A 25,589-nucleotide genomic window follows, 5' to 3' on the forward strand; every position below is an offset into this window, starting at 1 on the left:
TGAAAGGCAAACTACTACAGGAGACCCTGCACAAAGATTTTGGTAGGTGTGAAGAGAATGCATTGTTGACAAGATAGTCAACAAAGAATGTTAACAAACCCAAGACTAAGCCAGTGACGAAACGTTTTTTATGTAAAAAACTACCGAAACCAACCAATCACTTTGCTAAGAGTTGTCTAACGAAAAATATTAAAAAGACTGCGCAGAGTGAAAAGGCGTGGAACGGACCTTCTTGACTGCATTGGTAGTGGATATCAACTCGAATGCCTGGTATGTGTAAGGACATGTCATATGACAAATAACAAAGAAACGTTGACAAATTTCGTTGAGGGTACTAGACGGTTGATAACCGTCCCAAACAATCAAAGAATGTATAGTGAATTATTGAAAGGACAAAAGCAATGCATCAAGATTAGTGAGGTTATCTTCGTCCCAGAATCGTCAACCAATTTCATTTCTATGAACACGGTGACAGCCAAGAGCCTACTTGTGCACTTTGAAGGGCACTGTGTGAAGTGGTGAGAGCGCCGGTGCATGCGCTACAATGGTGAATGGTGTCTATCAATTAAACACTGAAAGTCAACAGTCGATAGATGGAAGTGAGCTGGCAGTAGTTCGTCACTCAGTGAATGAGAGTCAGCCACCAGAACGGAACCGAAGAAATAAAATCTACCATTCAGGGTGAGACTAGACGAACTCAAAGAATGTAGCATGAAAGATTCGGGCAACTAAATAAGCGAAGTATGGATTTAATCAAAGAAGGTATGGCCAGTGGGACTGATTACATTGATAATAAATTTACTCCCCGTGTAGCATGTATAACAATGTAGATTACCGTTCCAAGAAAGGTCTTACAAGAGAGCAACTGAGAAACTAGGTCTTGTAAATTCTGATTTGTGTGGACAAATGTCCCTCTTCCAGTAGTACAGAATATTTATAAACATTCATGTATGATTACACAATAACTCCGTCATGCTATTGACATATTATGCTGGTCTCAAGCCCAGGTAAAGGAAGAGAGGCAACATACTTTGTACCATCCTCAGCAAAACAAAAATAAAATCCTGTGATCGGGGAAAGATATAAATAAAACATAGTTGGGGCTATTCCACTATCAAAAATTCTACCTGGTCTCTCTTGGTGACAGGTCCCGCGACAGGCCGACCAGGAAAATGCATCCAATATCGTTAGAAACAATGGATCAGAGACGAAGATGTTGCACCGATTGTGGAAAAACTGCGAGAGACGCGTCTTCAATGGTAAGGTCACGTAATTCACGTTAACGAGAATTCGCTTGCCAAGATTAATCTGAACATCGAGGTCGATGGTAAAGGACCAAAATGCAGGCGGAAACAATAGTGGCTTGATACGCTGGATGGGGATCGCGATTGCATCCAAATCAAATATTTGGTAGAGCCGAAAGGCGAAACCCATCACAATGATTCTGAGCACGCTTGTGAACGGGAGAGAGGGTTTACTCAGAAATATGGAATAGAAAAAGAAAGTTATTCAATGCGTACTTTGCTCTCATTGGCAGTAAATTTAGATATGCATGTTGATTACATGGATGTGAAGTGCTTTTCTCAATGGTTACTTAACCGAAACGGTGCATATGGAACAGAGAGATGGGTTTGAAGTACCAGGAAGGGAAATTTAGGTATTTAAACTGAAGACAGCAATATATGGGCTGAAAAAAGCATTAAAGGCCTGGTATGATCAAATTGATAATGCTTTGATTACAAAACTCGACTTTAGAAATCACTAAGTGAACCCTGTGTTTAAATAAAATCGGATAACGTAGATAACCTTATTGTGTTAGCATTTATGTAGGCGACATTTTAACTTTCAGCAAGGACACTCTTGAGAAGAAGAAACGGAAAGAGGAACTAATGAGAATGTTTGATATGAAAGACTTTGGCGGAGCTGTACGTATATTGGGAATGCGATTGAGGCAAGAACATGATAAAATTATTCTTAATGAGAGGAAGTATATTGAAAAAGATTTGCAACAGTTCAACATGACTGATTGTAAACCTATAAGTACGCCTTTACAACGTGGTATAAAGTATGAAAATGGGGGTCAAAATGATCCTGAGTCAATGTACAGAAGCCTTATATAATGTATTATGTATATACTGGGGTGTAAAAGACACGATATTGCGTATGCAGCAGGTTTGTTAAGTGAATTCAACAATTGCTACCCAAAAAAACACTGGACGGCCGCGAAGCGAATTCTTCGGTCCTCGAAGGGCACCAAAGACTATTGCATTGTGTACGAAAAGTCCTCAAATTATGTTACAGGCTATATCGACTGATTGGGCTTCCAACCAAATAGATAGACGTTGTTACACAAGCTATGTCTTCAAAATAGGCAATTCGCTGTGTCATGAAAAAGGACCGCGCTGTCAAGCCCTAAAGCATACATGGCATTATGTGAGGCGGCAAAGGAAGCTAAATTTATTAGAAACTTCTTGAATATTTATTTATTTACAAGTTTGAATAATAATAGGTAATCAGCGCAGAAATTATGTAACAGTCATACTCAGCATATTAGAAGCAAACACATTGATATAAGGCATCATTTTATATGAGAAGTTATGTGAGATAAAATTGTTAACTTGAATTATTTGTCTACAGAACAGCTGCCTATGGATGTATTAACGAAACTATTAGGAAAGAACAAACATTTGAATTGTATTTCTGATTTAGGCTTGAGAGCCGATTAGTTTGAGGGCATGGGGTGGAAATAATGTAAACCCTTCACTGTAAACCGAACAGTTCTAAATGCCAATTTGAAGTACTCTACTACTACTGTTGTTGTTACTTTTTACATGGCTGTCATATCAAGAGTAGTGTATTCGCACATTTGTTCCTAATAATAAATTGAAGGGGGTCCAATATAGACTCGGATCACCATCTCGATGGCATGGTGCTCCAAGCTGGAATAACAACACCACCCAGAGTCCCCTCTGACAATCAGGTAAGAGTTAACACTGAAGCCATCCACAACACAGCCCTCCGCGACACCTATAAGAGGGAAATGGATGCCGCAATAACCGCAGTCAACAAAGATCCTGGAGATGAAGCATCCACAAATGATCTTCACAACCACCTGAAGAACGTTATCATTGATACGGCCACAAACAAACATACTTGGCCCCAGCCGCCAAAGGAGTCGGAACGGCTGGTTTGACGATGAATGAACGGAAGAATGTCACATACCGAGTAATGTTGCAGAGAAACAGTCCGTGCAATTCATCGGCTAAAAATTCATAAGCCGCCAGGAGCCAATGGAATTGTAATTCCATTCCACCGAATTGCTTAAATATGGAGGCGACCAGTTACACGAAGTGGTTCATCAACTGATGCTGAAGGTATGGGACAGCGAATCAATGCCTGACGATTGGCAACGAGGCATTATCTGTCCCATACATAAGAGGAGAGGAGATTTCACACAGTGCAGCAATTATAAAGGTATCACGTTGCTGAGTACCATCTATAAGATATTCTCCGCTATCTTGCTAAGCCGGATAGCCCCATACGCCCTGAATATCATTGCCTCATACCAAAGAGGCTTCACTCCAGGCAAATCAACAACTGATCAGATTTTTCTGTGCGGCAAGTGATGGAAAAACTGTTGGAATATGGACAACAGTTGCATGATAGCATAGCCAGGGTAAAACTGTACACGGCCATGAGAGAATTCGGTATCCCGAAGAAATTGATAAGACTGACTAGGCTGACCTTGACCAATGTGCGAGGTCACATAAAAGCAGCAGGATCACTCTCAAGACCATTCGACATCAACAACGGTCTACAACAAGAGGATGGCGTATCATGCGTCCTCTTTAACCTGGCCCTCGAGAAAGTGCTCCGTGATGCTGAGCTAAATGCAGGAGGTACGATCCTCTTTAAGTCCACCCAACTACTGGCATATGCTGACGATATCGACATCATGGGAAGAACCACACGAGATGTACAAACTGCCTTCATCCAGATCGAGCAGGCGGCCATTAGGGCGAGATCTTGGGCTGCACATCAATGAAGGCAAGACAAAGTATATGGGGGCAACGCCAGCACCGAAAACCAACCAACCAACAACATCAAACTGTACTGGTCAAACGGGAGGAATAAAGATAGGAGACTACAACTTTGAGACCGTTGATAATTTCTTCTATCTAGGGTCGAAAATCATAACCGATAACAACTACGACGATGAAATCCGCGCACGGTTGTTGGCAAACAACAGAGCCTATTTCAGCTTGCAAAAACTATTTCGCTCGAAACGTCTCACCATAGGGTCAAAGCTCTTACTGTACAAGACTATGATCTTATGTATGACCATGTATTCCTCGGAGGCTTAGGTTCTTACCAAAAAGAATTGCGAACTTTTGGCCGCGTTCGAGAGAAGAATCCTCCGAAGAATTTTTGGCCCTCTACATGAGGATGGACGATTCCGTAGCCTACATAACGATGAAATCTATGAGCGATACCATGACCGTCAGTTTATGGATAAAATGCGGCTCAATAGGTTACGGTGGGCGGGTCACTTAATCCGTATGGATGAGGATGATCCAGCCCGGAAAGCTTATAAGGGCAATATCTATGGTAGGAATAGAAGACGAGGCATACCCTGCCTAAGATGGAGCGATGGCGTATGTCAGGACGCCAGATACCTTTTAGGCTACCGAATTGGTGGACCTCGGGCAAAACCGGGATGTCTGGAGTTCCATATTAAGGCAGGCCTATACCGGATACCGGTTGTTGCGCCGTTGATGATGATGATGATGATGAAGCTTTGAAGTGTGTTAGAGCATTTCATTTAAGACCATAACGGTACACTATAGTACACTGTAGGAGGCCATGTAATCAGTATTGCGCTCGCACGAGATTATTACCCTGATTTGACTTAGGTACTCGCTCATAGCTGATTCGACTGGTATGCGACATCCAGTCACGATAACAAATCCCTGTACCAACAGTCAGATTTGAACCGACCGTCCGCTACGACAGCCCGGCACTTTAACCACTTGAGCTATGCAGACAAAATAAATCTTAGTTTGCTTGAATCATAACCCATTACTTATGACTAATAATCCACTCAGTAGAAAAGATATTGCTACATTACGTTAGTCATTTTCCTTGTTAAATTCGCCTTTGCAGCAATCATGACACCACAATTTTTCAGAGGCGAGGTTGAGGTGATTGTATGGTTATTAACCCGAATGTTGATCTCGATTTTTCTGCTTCGTTTAATGATGAAGATCCGTTTCACCTTCTCCTCGGCCAAATCTAATCCCTTTCCTTCTACACTTTTACCTAACTGATGGGTTTGTTTAACTGTCCTTCAATATTCTCAGCGATGCTCCTTATGGTGGCCTCCTTCTAAACAGGTATGGCAAGAACGCCACAGAACCTTTTAGTGCTCCACCGGAATCAATCAACCATCTTTAATACAGAATCACTTCCACTAAATAGATCGATACGAGAGGAACTTCCCCACCGCGCAGACATTCCATTCCTACCCGGTTTAATTGAAAGCACCTTTGGTACCCAGTGTCTATATCGCGGATATACGATAGCATCGATCTCGTGTTACCATTTCCATGTCAATCAATGCGTAGCTAAATACTTCAGGAGGGGAGCAACTAGCTCCCGAAATGTATGGAGATGAGTCTTTATTATTCTAGAGGTCTACAAGCACCAGGAAATTAATTTTATCATAGCGCGTGTATGATTTGTCAGACTCCATGCTGGTGAATATTTCGCCATACTACTCAGGTAAAAAAGGGGATAATACCACACTTTAATGATGACTATTGGTTGTCTTCATTCATGAAATTAGCCCCCCGGATTGGACAAAAATTCAAGTGCTTTTTAATTACATGCTATTTGTTTGCTCCTTTGGGTTATAGTCTAGGGGAGCTTCCTCCAATAGTCGCCCACTCAAGACGGCATGATAAATTCAAACCTAAGATTGAATATAGGTGCATATACGAGTATATAATATATTCAGCAATCGACATATCAATTTTACACTATGAGTTTCTAACTGCAAACAAAAAATAAATAGAAATACTAAAGAATATCTTTTATATACAAATAGTTCAACTGGTGTTCAGTGTACACTTCGGTTACAGAATAAGTATCGGTTTTAATCAGCTTTGTTGTTACTCCAGAATACAAACAATTCCAGTCAATTAAACCAACCTGCAATTTTATCACTTCCCGCATTTCAGTTTTATAATTAGAGCATCTCGGCGGTATCTCGAGGCACCAACTGGACGAGCGAACTTTCACTTCTTGTTGCACAGGTACCCGAATCAGTTCCGTAACTGTTTCCTCCCGAAAGCACACATGGTCAGTACTATTGACAGCAACAGCAGCGCACGCAACAGAGTTCCCGACAATAATTACAGTCACAAATGTAATCCAATCCATTGCAACCATCTGCGATCCCCAACAAATCATTTGTTATCTGTGCGGGTAATGTTCTGATCTTTCCACCCTCGAAACAAACTCCCAACTGATCTGATATAAACGACAAATTTGTAATTGCATTGATAGAATCAAATAGACGCTACATGTCCTTAGCGAGGCCTTAAATTTGTCTCCGTCGTCATATGGCTAAGTATCTCTCTGATTTAATCAGATACAATTTGATTTAGTTGTTGATTTGATTTAAAGTACGTACTACCCGCTGGATGTGTGGAAAGCATGAAGATTGGAAACGATGTCTGTAAAACTGCTGCAAGTGGATTGCGTATACGTTAACGAGGCTGTGTATGATCTAAAAATGTCGGTGAACGCACTGAATTAATAAAACCGGACGCGCCTTTTTCGTAGACAAGCTTGCGCTTGTACCTGGGAAATTAAACCCAAGATTACAACACGCTCGCATTGAACTTGCCAAGTGCAAATATGGATATTACTCGGATCAAGTTGAAGTTTAGAGGTTGAAGCGATGTTTTAAGATTCCTGGCCGGTTGGCATCGTATATCACAGAAAATAAACACCCATAAATGCTTTCTAGCTCAATGAAAGTCGATGGTTTAACCAGTAAACAAATTTATTAATGTTGGGGAGAACTCCATAATTTAACAAAACAAATTAAAACAAAAATGGAACAGCACAGTGAGAATGGTGATTTTCAGTCCAGCGGATATTGCAAGTCCTTTGTTGTAAAATCCGCCAAAAACTTGCAGGTTGGCCGTTTCGATGCTATGTTTGCAGTAGTCCCCGTCATAGTTCCATCCCACAAACTCCTGGTTTCGAAGGTTCTCGTTGCGAAGCCATTCTTCCAGGGGCCTGAAATACTCCCTTAGAGCATTTCCGTTGAGGCGACCCTCTCCTGTCACATCGGATAGTACCTTTTGCCACGGTTCAGATGCACCCTTTTCCATCAGTCTCCTGGTTTAAAAGAAAGTGTGTGAGTTGGATATGGGTCTATGTAAAGAATGAGAGCCACTTACTTGAGCATATTCCCAGCTTCTGGATGCTTGTAAAAATCACATTTATGAAGAGGTTTCCGAGCGTCATCAGGATCATATTGTCTTGTGGCACGACATATTGCGCGGTAGATTTGGAACTGAAGTACTGTGCCTACGAAGAATCTGTAAAAATAAAGGGATTCGGTTATATTAGATATATGAATGAGAGTTTACTTTTAGGTGAAATTGGTCCATGTTGGTCAATTCATACGCCAAACAGAATGAGTTAAATGATCATCTAGGATTAAGAGGATTCTTTCGGAATTCGAAGCATTCATTGATAACATTGGAAAATGAGTGATCAACTGAGGAATGATGTTGTAGTGTTATGTGATAGTCACAACTTTGGGACTAACAGTCCCCCTGTGGAGCTATGTGATACAGCCTCTATAGACGAGGAGACATTCCTGGCCGCATTGGAGGGAGCCCATGATCCGGATGGAACAGCGGTGGAAAGGGTCAAACAGCTGTCTCAGCGTGCAACCGAAGCATGCGACGCTATGATGCCACGACGACGTTTGCACCACGGCAAGAGGCCAAACTACTGATGGAACACGGAGATCGCTGCCTTGAGATTCTCTTGTCTCCGAGCGAGGAGACTTTCCCACAGGACAAGAGGAAGGCCGGAGCACCAGGAGCGTGAGGAAGAATACAGGGATCTGCGAAGCAACCTTAAGAAGGCCATTCGGAGAAGCAAGCGGGAATGCTACCAGAAGCTCTGCATGGAGGCTAATACGAATCCGTGGGGTACAGCCTGCCAAGTTGTAATGAAGAAGATCCGCGGGCGAAAATCACCTCAGGTGACATGCCCACGGCTCTTGTTGCAAATAATTGCAACTCTTTTCCCGCAGCAGGAGCAGGACGAAAGAGAACCCCAACTGGCACCTCAGCAGGACGTCTTCTCGATCCCTGATGTTACCGAAGAGGAACTTTGGGAAATCTGCAGACGTATTGGGGACAGCAAGGCTCCGGGATTGGACGGAATTCCGAACAGGGCTCTGAAGGTGGCAGTCAAGGCCAGACCAAGGTGGTTCGCAAGCACATTCGAATCGTGCATGGCGGAAGGAGTGTTTCCCGCCCAGTGGAAGAGGCAGAAACTGGTCTTGCTACCGAAGCCTCGAAAACCACCCGGCGTGCCCTCTTCATATCGCCCTATTTGTCTCTTAGACACCATGGGGAAGATGTTGGAGAGGGTGATATACAACAGGCTGCTCCCGTTCATCGAGCTTGCGGGTGGTCTTTCAGAGCGGCAATATGGGTTTCGGCGAGCCCGTTCTACGGTCGATGTAGTAGCAAAGGTCGTGGAATTGGCTCGAAATGCGATGGCCATGGGCAAATGCTGTGCTTTGGTGACGCTGGACGTCAAAAATGCTTTTAACTCAGCCAACTGGGGCTGGATTGAGGGCGTTTTGGCCAAACTGGTTGTTCCTAGCTACTTGGCTCGGCTCATCGAGAGTTACTTTTCGGATAGACTTCTCTGGTACGAGACGGACGACGGGCCGAAGGAATACATTGTGACAGCAGGTGTGCCTCAAGGTTCTGTATTGGGACCGCTGCTGTGGAACATAATGTACGACGGAGTGCTTGGCCTTCGCGTGCCGGAGGAGACAACGCTGATTGGTTTTGCGGACGACTTGGCGGTAGTTGCAATTGCAAAGCATCCCGAGGACGTGGAGCTTTATGCAAATGAAGCCATTCATACCATCAAGTCATGGTTACGAATGGCCAAGCTGGACCTGGCGCACGAAAAGACGGAGGCGGTCCTCATTACCAACCGTAGGAAGAACAACACGGTTACCATCCGGGTTGGTAATCGTGAGGTCGTCTCAAAATCGGTTGTCAAATACCTGGGGGTGATGATCGATGCCAAGCTGAGTTTTAAGGGACACTTGGATTATGCGCGAGAAAAGGCAGCAAATGCCAGCTCATCCCTTGCAAGGATGAAGCCTAACGTGGGAGGGCCGAAGTATAGTCGCAGGTTACTCATCGCGGGAGTGGCGAGGTCGATCCTGCTATACGCGGCTCCTGTCTGGGCGGGAGCGTTGAACTACGCGGTCAACCGGAGGAAGATATGTTCGGCATACCGGCGAATTGCGCTAAGGGTGTGCAGCGCATTTAGGACGGCGTCGACGGAGGCAGTGTGTGTTATCGCAGGAATGATCCCTATAGATCTTCTAACGAGCGAGGCACACTGGCTCTACGAAAAACGGAAGGCAAATCCAGCCGAGGTGAATGCGGATTTCCGAAAAGCCATCAGGAGAGAGTTGTGTGGCAAGTGGCAACAACGATGGGATAACTCCGACAAGGGCAGGTGGACCCATACATTGATCCCGTGCATCGAGAAATGGGTCAACCGAAAGCACGGAGAATTGAATTACCACCTGACACAGTTCCTTACGGGACACGGTGGCTATAGGAAGTACTTGCATCGCTTCGAGTTGGACGAGTCTCCCAACTGTCCTGAATGCGGTGCTACACTCGAGGACCCGGAGCATGTTATGTTCTATTGTCCCAGATTTCTACAGCAGAAAAGGAGGTTGAACAGCATCTTAGGGGCGGACATCGTGCCCTCCAACCTGGTGGAAGAGATGTTGAAGTCGGAGGAAAACTGGATGGCGGTAAATGAGGCAGTAGCCGTGGTGCAGACAAAACTCCTGGAGTTGGATCGAGCTCGGAAGGCGGCGCGACGGAGACGTGACATGGACGAGCTGGTATAGCGAACCAGAGCCTCCCCCGCGAAGTAATACTTCACGGTGGTCCCGCGGGGAGGGGCGGAAGAGTGGGGGTGGTTTTAGTGGGTGTGAATCTCACACACTGCTGCAACCTGGCGCAGCAGCGTCTTTCTAAGATTTCCACCTCCATCCATAAAAAAATACAGCCTCTATATTGTTTGCAGTATTGCTACATCAACCTAGTCATATATGTTGTTCAACCATCCACCAAGTAAGCAAATTTTTACTTTTGAATAACTGTCTAAAGTATTCAAGGCCCAGTAATGTAGTGGAGAAATTGTTGATGCTCTTTGCCCAGAATTCAGGAGACAACAACGGAAAGGGGTGCTTTAACAGCCAGCACAAGGAAGAAGAATGATAAGTAAAACTGACGGTCAACTGATTTCCATCCAAAGTATTGGCTCTCCTTTCAAATGATTGAAATTGCATATGGAGGCGCGTGGTTATTCAGCAAGTGAAAATGGTTTCAATTCTTTTCTGGTGGGCAATTATTTAGTATATTGATTCTTCTGCGGCCTACAATGACATTCAATTTTAGCTTCGCTGATTCTGCATCACGTGGACGCCTGATTGCCTCCCATGGTAGATGTCATTGGAAGAGCAGTGAATTGCACAGTAACTGCCATCATGCCTAATAAAGTTCCGGAATGGTCAAATTATAATATAATATATTATAATATTCGGGTTGACTGTCACAAAACCTAAGGAAAATGGCGACAATGATCGTGAAAGTACCCCTACACCTATATACAGCTCTACTCGACACATTGTTGCACGCCTCTGTGCCAGACCACATCAAAACCTAAAAAAACAAAAACGAATATCGCGCCATGTTACGCAAACACTGCGAACGCAAAGCTGAAAAGATGACCCGCTTAACCGGTACCAAGCCCGCTTGAGAAAGAAGGAAGGATTGATAGCTTCAGTCTAAATGGCTCTAGACTATCGCAGCTTCTCATGGGATAGCTGAGGAAAGCGTAGGACTTGTAGTCTTTCAGATCACTCATTGGGGGTAGGTGTGAATCCATTAGATAAGAAAAGGAAGATCGTGGGCGACTTGACGTCTAGACGCCACAATGGCCAGGTGCGATGCAGGGGCATGGCTCCACCTGCCCACCAATCTATGGCCACCACTTCAACCGGTGCGTGTAGGCAGGGCACAGAATGGACTAAGGAAATGAACCTCTTTATAATCCGGTCCTACTACGAAATAATAACGGCGGAGGCAGGTACAACATCTAACCGCTCCTTGTTGCACCAAAGATTTGTTGAAGTTTGCAGCAATATGCGCATGTGACTGTCAGTGGGTTGCAGACCAGTACCACTTTAACACTCGTAGCAACACAAACTCGGCCGTCATCAAGGAAGGTATTTGACTTGAGGCCATCGTCGCAAAAACTAGTCACTTAGAGTCGATGAGGACAGAGGTGGGCCACCAACGACAGTACGCCACAATGCAGGCAACAGTTTCAGTACTCGCTGAAGCACTCCTCTTCATCGTCCGGCTGAAATCTTCGTTAAGATATGGGGCGAATTCTAAAGAGTGTGTACAGAATCAAGGAAATGAATTCTTTACATTAATCAGGTATTTCGAGGCACTATGCATCTTCTTTGAGAAGAAAGGATATTGCTAGGCTGATCCTTTGGCAGGTGGTCAAAGGGTAGTATAGGTCCCAGGGCGAAACGTCGATTGGTACCTACGATGGAGCATAAAACCTGCCAAATGCCTGCTGAACCAACACCAACAGCTCTACTACCAAACCCTATCTCCACCTCCATGTGGTGACCGCTGGGAGCTCTTTCATAACGAAAAGCTGCAGACAGAGAAGGATGAAGGTCCCTCGCGCCTAAAAACGGGACAAATTGAACCAACTGGTCCTCCAGGTTGGGGATTGGGTAGGGCTGACAACCCTACACGGAAAACCGATGTTACGAAGCCACGGACAGGATGGATCTTACAACCACGAACCCGGCAACGACAACACATTAACGATTTGCGCATTTTCTCATGGGACGTGCGCTCCCTGTACAGAGATAAAGCTGATGAGCAGCTAGCCGATATCATGTCCCAATATAGGGCTGATATAATAGCGTTATAAGAGATGCGATGAACAGGGACCGGTTTCCTGGAGAAGAGCCGCTACACCATGTATTCCAGCGGTCATCCAGTAAACCATGTGCTCGGAGTAGGTTTCTTAGTCAGCCAAAAAATGGAATCTGCTGTTATCGGCTTTCAAATCATAAGCGAACGGCTATGCACTCTGCGCTTGCGAGGCAAGTTTAGAAGCCTCATTAACGTTCACGCCCCTACAGAGGAGACTGTAGAATCGGAGAAGGATACTTTCTACGAGGGAGTAGAACGAACCCTCGAAGCCTGTGCCTGATATGATATTAAAATCATACTTGGGGATTTTAACAGCAAAGTAGGGAAGGCGATACGTTGTCTCCCGTAGCTTGCACGAAAATACAAATGATAACGGACTGCGGATTATTCAGTTAGCATTTGGTGTGACCAAATGGTTGTTGGAAATATCTGGTTTGCGCCGAAAGCGGTCCACAAACATACGTGGGACTCTCCAGACGGGATCACTTTCAACCAAATTGACCACGTGTTGATCGAACGCCGTCACCTCTCAACCTTGATGAATGTCAGAATATATTGGGGGGCCAATAAAGAATCGGACCACTATCTCGTTGGCATGGTGTTCCGAGCTCGAATAACTATACCACCTAGAATCCCCTCTGACAATCAGGTGAGAGTGAACACTGAAGCCATCCACAACACGGTCCTCCGTGACACCTATAAGGGGAAAATTGATGCCGCAACAACCGCAGTCAACAGAGGACCTGGAGATGAAGCATCAACAAATGATTTTCACAATCACCTGAAGAACGTTATCATGGATATGACCACAAACATATTTGGCCCCAGCCGCAAAAGGAGTCGGAACGGCTGGTTTGACGATGAATGTAAGCTAGCAACGGAACGGAAGAATGCTGCATACCGAGTAATGTTGCATTCTCAAAGAACGCGGGCACGCACAGAGACTTATCATGAACTCCGTCGAGCGGAGACAGAAAAAGGAAGCCTGGTAGGACCAACAAGTCTGTGAACCCGAAAAGTACAGGGAGCAACCGCACCAGGCGCGCAAGTTTTACCAACAAGTCAGCAGGATGAAGCCTTGTACACCTCGATGCTCATCCTGCCGAGACAAAGAGAGAAATCTGATTTCCGACAGAATGGGCATATTAGAGCGATGGGTTGAGCACTTTGATGAGCGACTGAACAACCAGAACATCGGCTAGTTGGAGGTCCCGCCAACTGAAGACGACGGACAAATACTGCCGCCACCAAGTTTAGTAGAAACAGTCCGTGCAATTCATCGGCTAAAAATTCATAAGTCGCCAGGAGTCGATGGAATTACCACCGAATTGGTTAAATATGGAGGCGACCAGTTACACGAAGTGTTCCTCAACTGATGCTGAAGGTATGGGACAGCGAATCAATGCCTGACGATTGGCAACGAGGCCTTATCTGTCCCATACATAAAAAGGGAGATTTCACACAGTGCAGCAATTATAAAGGTATCACGTTGCTGAGTACCATCTATAAGATATTCTCCGCTATCTTGCTAGGTCGGATAGCCAAATACGCCCAGAACATCATTGGCCCATACCAAAGAGGCTTCACTTCAGGCAAATCAGCAACACATCAGATTTTCTCTCTGCGGCGAGCGATGGAAAAACTGTTGGAATATGGACACCAGTTGCACCATCTATTCATCGAATTTAAAGCCGCCTATGATAGCATAGCCAGGGTAAAACTGTACACGGCCATGGGGGAATTTGGTATCCCGACGAAATTGATAAGACTGACTAGGCTGACCCTGACCAATGTGCGAGGCCAGATAAAAACAGCAGGATCACTTTCAAGACCATTCGACATCAACAACGGTCTACGACAAAGGGATGCCCTATCATACATCCTCTTTAACCTGGCCCTCGAGAAAGTGATCCGTGATACTGATGTAAATGCAAGAGGTACGATCCTCTTTAAGTCCACCCAACTACGCTATGCTGACGATATCGACATCATGGGAAGAACCACCCGAGATGTACAAACTGCCTTCATCCAGATCGAGCAGGCGGCGCAAGATCTGCATCTGCTGCACATCAATGAAGGCAAGACAAAATATATGGTGGCAACGTCAGCACTGAAGACGAATCAACCAACAACATCAAACCGCACTGGTCAAACAGGAAGAATAAAGACAGGAGAATACAACTTTGAGACCGCTGATAATTTTTCCTATCTAGGGTCGAAAATCACAACAATAACAGCTGCGATGATCAAATCCGCGCACGGTTGCTGTCAGCCAACAGAGCCTATTTCAGCTTACAAAAACTGTTCCGCTCGAAACTTCTCACCATAGGGTCAAAGCTCTTACTGTACAAGATTATGATCTTGCCAGTCCTCATGAATTCCTCGGAATTTTTGGCCCTGTACATGAGGATGGACGATTCCGTAGCCTACACAATGATGAAATCTATGAGTGATACCATGACCGTCCGGTTGTGGGTAAAATCAGGCTCAATAGATTACGGTGGGCGGGTCACTTAATCCGTATGGATGGGGATGACCCCACCCGGAAAGTCTATAAGGGAATATCTATGGTAGCAAAAAAAGACGAGGCAGACCCTGCCTAAGATGGAGCGATGCCAGACAGCTTTTGGGGATATCGAATTGGTGGACCTCGGCGCAAAACCGGGATGTCTGAAGTTCCTCCGTTGATAATGATGATGGTCCATTGGCAACGCAAGCAGACTAATTAAGAAAAAACTGCAGTGGATTTACAGGAACTATGTTACCGTCAGTGAGACATGCGGATTTCACATCGGATATATTGAACAAGAGTTTCAACGAGCCATAAACAGCTCGAAAAACTGTAGGAGGCCTGGTCTTGATCGGATGCAGGATTTTACCAGTATACATGGTCAGTAGGCACATAGCATAAATCAGGCCATTAGTTGGGCTGGGGAATTTTCACATTTCTTCAGTGCCTTGTTCCCTTCTTGTCCCTGAATAGGACACGGTGCAGGACCCCGCAGACACACGACAGATTATTTGCTTAGTAGTGCTCTATAAGTTCATAACGTCCGTTTAGTTGCTATATCAATTATACATATGTCGGTGGAAGGATGGCGTAACATATTGTCAATGCGTTCGTCTGAGGGTGCCAGCATCTCACAGCCTGTCCGCATACGACGTGGCTTTTCCAGGGGGATTTGCTGAGTCCACTTTTCTTCTATATGGCATTGAACTTACTTCCATGGCTACTGAATGATGCACAAACACATGTTAACACATGTTAAAAGTGATGTTCGGATAGAATTTGAATGAGACAAGTGTCGAGTTCAAGCCATCCTTGAAGCAATTAACCCCTTGCTCACACCCGCACTCCTCCCATTGGCAAACAGTTTCAAAACTAATACTTGCTTCGGTAAGCACTAATTGAGACCTTTCGTTTGGTGCCCCACATGGCTTTATTCGATAACAAAAATTGCCCACTTCTTTTAGGTATGTGGGGACTTGACTACCGAATTTCGTGTCAATCTTCATTTCTGAGAAAAGTGCGTGTGACTGACAGACAGACAGATACCAAACTGATTATAATAAGGTGTTGTTTTCAACAAAACTTTAAACAAGTGGGAATACCAGAAGCTGAACGCTTCGGGTAGGTTTTGCATTCATCTTGGATGCGAAATTTTCTCTGCACGTTTTTGCATTCGTACATAACTAAAAATTCAAATTATTCTAATTATACCTCGATATAGTATATCCAACTCTACCGTATGCGTTCACTTCATATAGTAATGAAGTCATACACTTTCAAGTGAAATGCAAAATTTTGATCTTCTATAACTTTTCTCCTAGTTTCACTGTTTTCGTTTGGCCAGTGCGATTCTATGGTTTGTTCTTTGGCGCTGACATTGGCACTATGTACTTCGTCTTGCGTTCATTAATGCACTCCGAAATCTCGCCGCCTGCTCGATCTGGATGAAGGTAGACTGTTCAGTTCGGGCTGTTCTTCTTATAATGTCAATATCGTCTGCATAGGCCAGTGTTTGGGTGACTTAAGGAGAATGGTGTCTTTTGCATTGACATTTACATTGCGAATCATTTTCTCCAGGGCCAAATTAAAGACGACGTATGATAGGACGTCCCCTTGTCTTACACCGTTTTCGATGTTAAATGGTCTCGATAGTGATCCTGCTGCTTTTATCTGGCCTAGCACATTGGCCCGGGTCAGCCTATTTAATCTTATTAATCTCCTCGGGATACCGAATTCTCTCATGGCCGTGTACACTTTCACCTTGACTACGCTGTCATAGGCGGCCTTGGAGTAGATAAAAAGGTGGTGCAACTGATGACCATATTCGAGCAATTCCATCGTTTCCGGCAGAGAGAAAATCTGATCTGTTGCTGATTTGCCTCTTTGGTATGGACTAATGATTTTCTGAGCGAATGGGGCTATCCGGCCTAGAGAGATGGAAATCAGCAGCGCGATACTTCTATAACTGCTGCACTGTGAGATATCCCGCTTTTTATTTATGGGACAGATAATGCCTCGTCACCAATTGCCATACATTGATTCAACATCCTACACTTTGAGCATCAGTTGATGAACTTCTTAGTGTAGTTGATCGCCTCCATGTGTGATCAATTCGACGCTAATTCCATCAGCTCCTGGCGACTTATGATTTTGAAGCCGATGAGTTGAACTGTTTCTTCTTTATTTGCTGGTGGTTGAATTTGTCAATCGTCTTCAATTGGCGAGACCTCTAACTCACCGTTATTTTGGTTGTTGAGTAGTTCATCAAAATACTCAACCCATCGCTCTAATACGCTTATTCTGTCGGAAATCAGATTTCCCTCTTTGTCTCGGCAGGATGAGCATCGAGGTGTATAAGGCTTCACCCATCTGACTTGTTGGTGAAACTTCGGTTCTTGGTGCGGTTGTTCCCTATGCTTTTCGATTTCCGAGGCCTATTGCTTCTCCCAGGCTACCTATTTCCGTCCGTGAAGTGGCATCTCCGCTCGACGGAGTTGGTGATATATCTCTACGTGTGCCGACGACCAAGGTTATGACCGAGAAAAATGGTAAATCCACTTTAGACGAACGTGCTACTCTACTAAACAGGACGACAGGAAGATAATGGGGGAACTCCTTCGAAAGTGTTGATTATTTTGGAACATTTTCCAATAATCCATTTTCCAAATTCCAAATTCCAAATTCCAAAATGGTAAGAAAAAGTATAATAAAATGGCAAAATTATCCGCCCGAGTGATAATAAATATCATTTTTCGACAGTATCTGTCTCCATTGATTATCACAATATACCATTTTAATCTGGTGTTCAATCTCTGCAAAACTTGTTCCTTGGGGTTGCGCTGTCTTCATTGTATTTTATGAAATTATGCAAAATTTAATAGATGATAAAAGATCAGCTATTAAATTATTCAAAAATTAGTTCATTTTCACTCCGTGGGGAACTTTGGAGGATGAAATGAAATGTGAACTGCGTTTTTTTTGGCAGGCAGGATGTTAAACGAAATCGGGTGTTCCGGTTTGCCTTGAATTATTTATTTGATTATCTAATATCAGAGTCTAATTTCCATATTTCAAAGTTCCTCACTTAACCTGTTCTCGTCATTGGAGCTCAATAAAATTATTGGAACTGCTTCAATAAATTCCATTTGTTGGCTTTGCGGAGGAGTGAACTGGATTAATTCAATTTTTATTTTTTTTTAATATATTTCTCATGATGAGTGTAAATTGCAGAATTATTTGAAAACTATTTTTAACAAGCCTTTCCACATTATTTTTGCTTATAAGGGGCTCTCACAGGAACGAAGAGAAATCTATTGTTCATTAACAGCTTCATAGTGGATCCTATTAATAGCAATAATTAATGCGGCCGCAACTGGATGACTATTTGAAAGGTTAGCCTGAAGTTGTGTTGGTGTATTTGTAATGAAAGTTGTATGATGGGGTACTGGGAGGAGTTTGACGTTCGACAGTGTCAGAAAAGCTATAAATGGAACCAAACGTTTAAAAACTTGCTCAAGCTAGCCCAAGTATAGTTCTGCAGGGGCAGCGTTAGCTATGACATTTGTCACGTATGCTGCATGTTCCGATTTTGAAGAGTTCTCCCTTTCGCGGGTAGTACTAAAGTAAAAGCAAATTTAACGGAACATGATTCGAAATGCATTTTTTCAAACCACCAAAAAGGGAAGTTAATTCACATGACCCCAATACAAGTAGTTAGCTCACTTCGTTAAGAACGGAGCAGATTATAAATTCAATTTTAAACATACATAGCATGCAAGCACAAGTAGATTACATAATATACTATATATATATCTATAGCGCAAAAGTTAAAAGCGAATAACTCAATGATTTGGCTCCTTTTGGATCCCTTTGAACCGGATAAGTAATGCATGCATACCTGCCAATCAACATATTATAACAAACTGGCGAAATCCAGTATAGTTTTTCATTTTAGTTTTGTTGATATTTCGAAAAGAGGCTATTGCTTCACTTGGAACAGAAACACAGTAAGCCTTATTCCCTGTATTAAAATAAAGGGCTTTAGTTTTCATTTTTCGAAAATACGAAACTAAATTTTCATTAATTATTTGTGACCCACTTTCATCCGTATAAGTGTTAAACCGTTGCATTCTCAATATTTGATTCACGATCAATCCTTAAACAAACACACTATATTTGGTCCACAGTAACTAGTATTTCGGCTTATTTGTTTGGAGTCAATCGAAGAGGAAGTTAATAATTCTGAATCAGAAACCGTGAAAATCGTTGGGGAATATTAATGGGAATCTTATCAATACCGTTTAAATATTCCCTGCTATCAGTATCACTATAACTACCAAACCAATGTTCAAATTCAAAGTGTTCTACAAATAGCTCAGGTTCCAATGGCAAAATTTTCTTAAACGTCAATCAAAAGTGAGCAGAAGCGGTTAAATTGATCCAAGGTCACGATAGCGACCAAAACGAACCGTAGACTGGCCAAGGCACAAAAATACACTGACTGCGTATAACAACGCGAACAGGGAAGCAAATAGGAACTACTTCAGGGGATTCTGTGAAGGGGTGGAACCACATAAGTTCCTAGGCTATAAAAAGCTAAGAAGGACAGAATGCATCTGCTTTTCAGAAGCCGTTTCTTGGTGCCCTATTCCACGGTTGAAATCAACCGGAGTAGATGAGATCCTCCCAGCACTACGACATTATATTAGAGTCTCTTCTAAGGGTAGTAAGGGGCAGCATAATCTTGGGATATATACCAAGGGCATGGGGCAGGCAAAAGTGGTCCTTATTCTGAAAGTGGGTGAAAAGGATCCTTTTCATCCTAAGTCTTTCAGACCAATTCGCCAATTTGTGCCCTGTGATTTGCAGGTTGAGAATATTCTCAAAGTCTTTTTAGAAAGGGGACTATGATTGGATGATTGATTGAATGTGTGCACTCCGGAACGACGCCAACGAAGGTCCCTAGAATGATCGCTTTCTCAAACTCGAGCGATATAGGCCAGATATTCTAGGTCTAAGCAAAATAATATGGTGGTCCGCTTGTGCTTTTGTTCCGAAAAGCCAATGGTAACAGCTCGGCTTCGGATTGACAACTTTGACAAGGCACGTTCTTTTAATCGGGGAGCCGGTTTATAATAGACTTCTGATTGCAAGATTTTTGTCCATGATAAAGATTATCAAAATTGTAGAGTGCTATGTGCCAACGGAAGGCTGCTTTCTGTGAGTGATTACAGTCGGTGCAGGAGAGGCTTCTTATAGAAGACATTTTAATCATGATCTAAACGTCTGGGTGGGTCCTGACAACACCTTGCTCAAACACGTGATGGAGAAACACGGTCTTGACAACCGTAACGTTCAGCAGTAAATTTAGGAGTTTTTTCCTGGATGTGCGAAACAAGAGAGACGCTGATGTCGGCCTGGAAAGGGATCAACATGAGACAGTTACTTTCGTTCACTTGAGCATTGCGTACGCCACTTCTCGCAGGTTTGTAGAACTGCAAGCCGCAAGTTCAACATCGAAGGCTTGTTGGATCCGGCTGTTGCACGGCTGTGGGAGACCTATTTCGCTAATCACGCGGGAACTATTTCGCTAATAGGATGGCGTACATACTAGGTTACCCGCTTGAGAATATCGATGAGCATCAAGACTGCTCGCTGTTCCGGTGCAAGACAGGTCGTCAATGTCCCAAAGGTGCGTCATACAATCCGGTTGACTAAAGAATCGTGGATGTGATAAACTGAATGGGTTGAAAACTCTTTTGGCCACTGTGAGTAATGGCAGGCGTGATGCACGCGAATTCCGATACCGAGTGAAATCTCTCGAAGTTCAGCGTTGTTTGCACTGTGACAAGAGAGAATTTGCTATTGGGCTGGTCAAGGAAGCAGAATACGAAAGACTAGAAGTAGCAAATATATAAGAGTTAGCAAATATCGATGTTAATAAAAACATTGACGAAAAGCCTCGATTTTCCAAAACATCGATATAATCATCTCTGGGCATGGAGTGTCTTTGTTAGCCGATCAGTTCAGTGTTTATTTCAAGTCTGAACAGACCCAAGAGAGTTGGTTAATGAAAAAAAAACAAGCTTATGTAGTATTTTTCTCAAGAGGTAATTTCTCCTGCAGTTTGCAATATGCTGTTCACATTTGAAAAAAAGCCTCCCCTGCACGAAGCTGATGTCGCCATAACCCAAATATTATAAGACTACAGCCCATACTTGAAACATGAAGTCTCAAATTCGGATGGCATCAGGGTGGGGTTCAAGGTATCTACCCCGACTCAAGGTTTCCAAACTATTTGGACGACTTTATGATGGTCCTCCCAATAGCTGTATTCACTTTCAGCAATAAAATATAATTTCCGAAGTTAACGGTTATTCATCTCAATATAAAAAGCAGTTGACTTTTGCACCTAGAAGAATGACAGATTTCTCACCACATGCCGCCTTAGCAGCAGCAGATTTGATTGGCTAGAAAGGTAATACGAAGTCGTGAAGAAATTCGATACCTGTGGCTGTATTCATAGGCAGAGCTGACGTATTAAAATGTATAATGCTACTTTTGATTTCCCAAAACTCCAAAAGCCGTTCAACCCTACAATAAATGGAATTCCATCTTGTGAAAACAGATTGAATTAAAGGTTTTTGAGGTATATTGACAGCCCTCTTTCTAAGTTCATCACTTCCATTTCATTACTGCTACTTCTAAACCAAGCTGACTGCGTTCTCAGTTTGTACCAATAAACGAGGTCAAGGAGACATTTGATAGATTTTTGAGCTAAAAGGTTAACTAGATGAGCAAAGCAATAAGTATGCCTTTTCTTTCCGAAACCTAGTTCCGCAACTTTTATCACAATACTCCCTCCATTTGTAACAACTGCAACAACGACATTGCGTTTAATGTTTCATTAGATTCATATATCATGTGCTAAATGAAATATCAAGCCGAGCAATTGGGCCCAAAATATCGGTGAGGTTCTTTCTCTTGTGGTTAGACACTATAACATGCGGATTGGAACTGTTCCCCCAAGCAGAAGATAAACCATTTTCGATACAAATGAAGAACTTCGTCAGCGCACAGGCTTGGCATTCGTTCGCTTTGGCTAACGGGTGGGTCGTTCCAAGAGCACTTGGCGCAGCAAAGTAGAGAAGGAGTGCAGGCGTCTAGAGGAATCAGAGGGAAGCTGAAACGCATTCTAAGTAAACGCGAACGATTACGTGAAGTTGTGGTTGACATGCTATACCCCATCAAGGGGTTAAAGGCAACCACATATATAATTTGCCTAACATCGGTCCTAATCAAAACGGTGGAGAAGATCATAGACAACTATGGTATATTAGAACTAATGTGCTAATGTTTAATCCCCTACATCAGTGCCAACATGCTTACCGCACATGGCCGTCAACCGAAACTATACTGTATCAGCTCCCGGATGTATTAAGAGATGCCATAGACACAAAAGAAGTAGCACTGTGTGTTTTTTGGACATCGAAACAGCTTTTGATAACAGCTCGCACACAGGGATAAAAGATGCCCTGATCCGCAAAGGAGTACGAAACTCCCTGGCCTTCTGCATGGGCAGAATGTTGTTCTAAGTACCGACAGGTACAAATTCTATTGTCAGGAATACTAGACAAGGTTGATCACAGGGTGGGGTACTATCACCGCTTTTGTGGAGTATGGTAGTGGATGAACTCATAGGAGAGCCAAGAAATACTTCATTACAAGTCCATGGTTACGCTGACTAATTTATGCACACAGAACTTAACTCAGCACAACAGCCAGGGAATAATACGAACTTCGAAAATTGGTTTGCGTGTGTATCAGTGGGGCGCTGAGCAGGAAAACTTGCTTTGAAACAATGGGTAAGTACACTTGCAGACTCCAAGCGAAATATACACATAGACAAATGATCCTCTTTCAACCTTAGCCAAGCGGTGATGAAGGCATTTAGGTTCAACAAGGTAAATTCCAAATTGGTATGAGAATGCCTTGATAGATTGAACTCGCCCGGCTTGCACAATAGTAAGTTAGTTGTTTGACGCAAAAGGAGCAACTTTGACTCACCATAACTTTTGTTAATAATAATAATAATCGTTGGCGCAACAATCCTTATTGGATCCGGGCCTTGAAGTGTGTTAGAGCACTTCATTGAAGACCGTAACGGTACACTACAGTAGACTGTAGGAGACAATGTGGTCAGCACTGCGCTCGCCCGAGATTATTACCCTGATTTGACTCAGGTACTCATTCACAGCTGAGTATCCGACGTCAAATCACGATACAAATCCCTCTGCCATCAGCGAGATTTGAACCGCGACCTCCCGTATCACAGCTTTGTGCTCTAACCACTCAGCTATCCGGACAATTAATAATTGTTATTAATAGCAGGATTTTAAACAAACTTTCCAGTATGATGCTCCCTATTCAAGCCCATTTTACCGAAAAATTGTACGGCATTCAAATCCGTACAATTTTTCGCGGGGTTCGCAGTACATTTTCAAAATTTGAAAATATGTTATTATTAATTTTACTTGAGCAGATAGCGAGTATTTTGAGGCCTAGATACCATTTGCACGGACCACCATAATTATTTACAGATTTTTCGGTTGGGTAGTTTCTGGACCCGGCAACTCCCTTTTGCAACTAATGTCAAAACTAATATCTGCTTCAAAAAGTACTAGTCGCAGTCTTTCATTTGATACCCCAAATGACTTTATTTGGTAAAAGAGAAATTTGGATCCCTATTTTAATTCAATGTACAGTAATATAATTCACCGAATGCATGGGGGTTTACAGTTCCCCCCTTCCGACTAATTTCCGTGTCAATCGGTGCAGTCATTTCTAAGATCAGTGCGTGTGGCGGACAGACAGACAGGCAAACAGACGGACGATTTTCAACGAAACCTTAAAAATGAAGATGATTTACTTATGGAACTATATTGGGTGAACCTACCAGGAATGGAACAGTCCAGGTTACTTGTGGGGGGATACAAAACCAAGCAGAGAAAGGAAAAACCAAGCAGAGAAAGGATTGTTTAGCCTTCATCAAGAAGAACCTCCTGATTATAGTAGGAATAATCACTGCTCATTGACGACTAACGAAGGACGAAACCTCCATACACGTTCTGGGACAAAGTAGATGGAGGCAGCTAGATGAATACTCAATACCAGATGCTAAGTTGAAATAATTAGAAGTAGAGAATTGCTCCTATCACAAAATCCGCGCCTGATTCTTTGCAACCAACGGAGTGTTACCCTTATAAAAACCATTCCCATCGGAACGTCTGACAATAAGCTCCAAGCTTCTACCGCAGAAGACGAGTATATTGCCTGTCCGTACGAATTGCTCAGAGGCGTGGGTTGTTAGCAATTGTGCGTTCGAGAGGAAATCCTTTTTGAACGCCTACAGGATGAGCTATTTCATAATCAACATAACGGACAAATTTATGGGCGATATCGTGGCCGTTTTGTTTGGAGAAAACCTGATATGTGCAAAAATGATTTAGGCTGAAAAGCTATAGGGCTTTGACAAATCAAAATGGCGCAACGGATCAAGACGAGCCGACCCCGCTTCTGAACGGGACAAATACTGAAGAAGAATGTGGTAGAAAAAGAGGATATAGTGATCCCTGCTTTAACTGCTAGGGATAACGAATTGGTGAAAGGCTGGTATGTTTGGCGTTTCACACTAAGGCAAGCCAAAATCGGGCACCTTTTGCCGCTTCGTTGATGACGATAATTGTGTATTGACAAAATTAACAGTTAAATGCAGTATATGTTACCTTACAATAACAGTTACTGGAATAATTCCAATTAGTCCATTTTATCACCGGAATCAAGCGTGTTGAAAGTGCTGAACACTTAGATGGAAGAACAAATTTTTTCATTTTTTAAGGTTTTGTTTGTAAAACAAAACTTTATTAAAATCGGTTCAATGTCTGTCTGTCTGTCTTTTTTTCTTTTTTTTTTTTGAGGAGGTGGAAATCTTCAAAAGACGGAGTCAGCTCACTCCAGCTTAATCCCATTTCTTCTATACGCGGCGCACGTGACCGCGCTTTTCTCCTTTCCTCTGCCTTTCGCAATTTATCTTGAATCGATGCGGTTATCGAGTTGACCGCATCCAAATTCTCTTGATGTGCTAGCATTTTCGGCATCAGATTTTCTGGTACTAGCACCTCTCACAGAGTCTCCTCTAGATTCCTCCTTTCTTCCAAAAATCTTGGAGAGTGGAAAAATACATGCTCTGGGTCCTGTGGGACTCCATCACACACGGACAGTCGGGTGAAGTCTCCAATTTGAACCTGTGAAGGCATTGGAGATATCCTCCATGTTCCGCGAGAAACTGGGTGAGATTATAATTAATCTCACCTTGTCGTCTCCCCAACCACTCCTTGGTGGCTGGAATGAGCCTGTGAGTCCACCGACCCTTTTCCAAATGTTCCCACCGCTTTTGCCATCTATTTATGCATCTCTCCCTCTCAGCGTTCTTCGTCTGCAATAAGGGAGAGATTGGCTTCGCATGGTAAATATTCGCCATCTCATCTGCCAAGATGTCATTCGGCATTATTCCAGAGATGATGAATGCTGCATCATCTGAGGCGGTCCTGAAGGCAGATCATACCCTCAGAACTGTCCTCCTGTAGACTGCATTTAGTTTGCTGGTATTAACTGACATCCGCAACGCCTCGTTCCAAACTGAGGTCATAGAGCATAGAGCATGATTGAGGTCACCACCCTGGCTATAAGCAACC

General features: G+C 43.3%; 1 protein-coding gene across 2 annotated transcripts in view; it reads right to left on the reverse strand.

Moving 5' to 3' along the window:
• Positions 1–6,513, reverse strand: part of LOC119651809 — a 69,172-nt gene extending 62,659 nt beyond the window's left edge. For both annotated transcript variants that reach the window (XM_038055599.1, XM_038055600.1), the window contains exon 1: positions 6,211–6,513. In XM_038055599.1, the coding sequence (XP_037911527.1) occupies positions 6,211–6,471 (261 nt within the window). In that variant the 5' untranslated portion in view covers positions 6,472–6,513. The remainder of the gene's footprint in view (positions 1–6,210) is intronic.
• Positions 6,514–25,589: the final 19,076 nt, after the last annotated feature.

This window comes from Hermetia illucens, chromosome 3 (genome assembly GCF_905115235.1).
Source record: "Hermetia illucens chromosome 3, iHerIll2.2.curated.20191125, whole genome shotgun sequence".
NCBI lineage: Eukaryota > Metazoa > Arthropoda > Insecta > Diptera > Stratiomyidae > Hermetia > Hermetia illucens.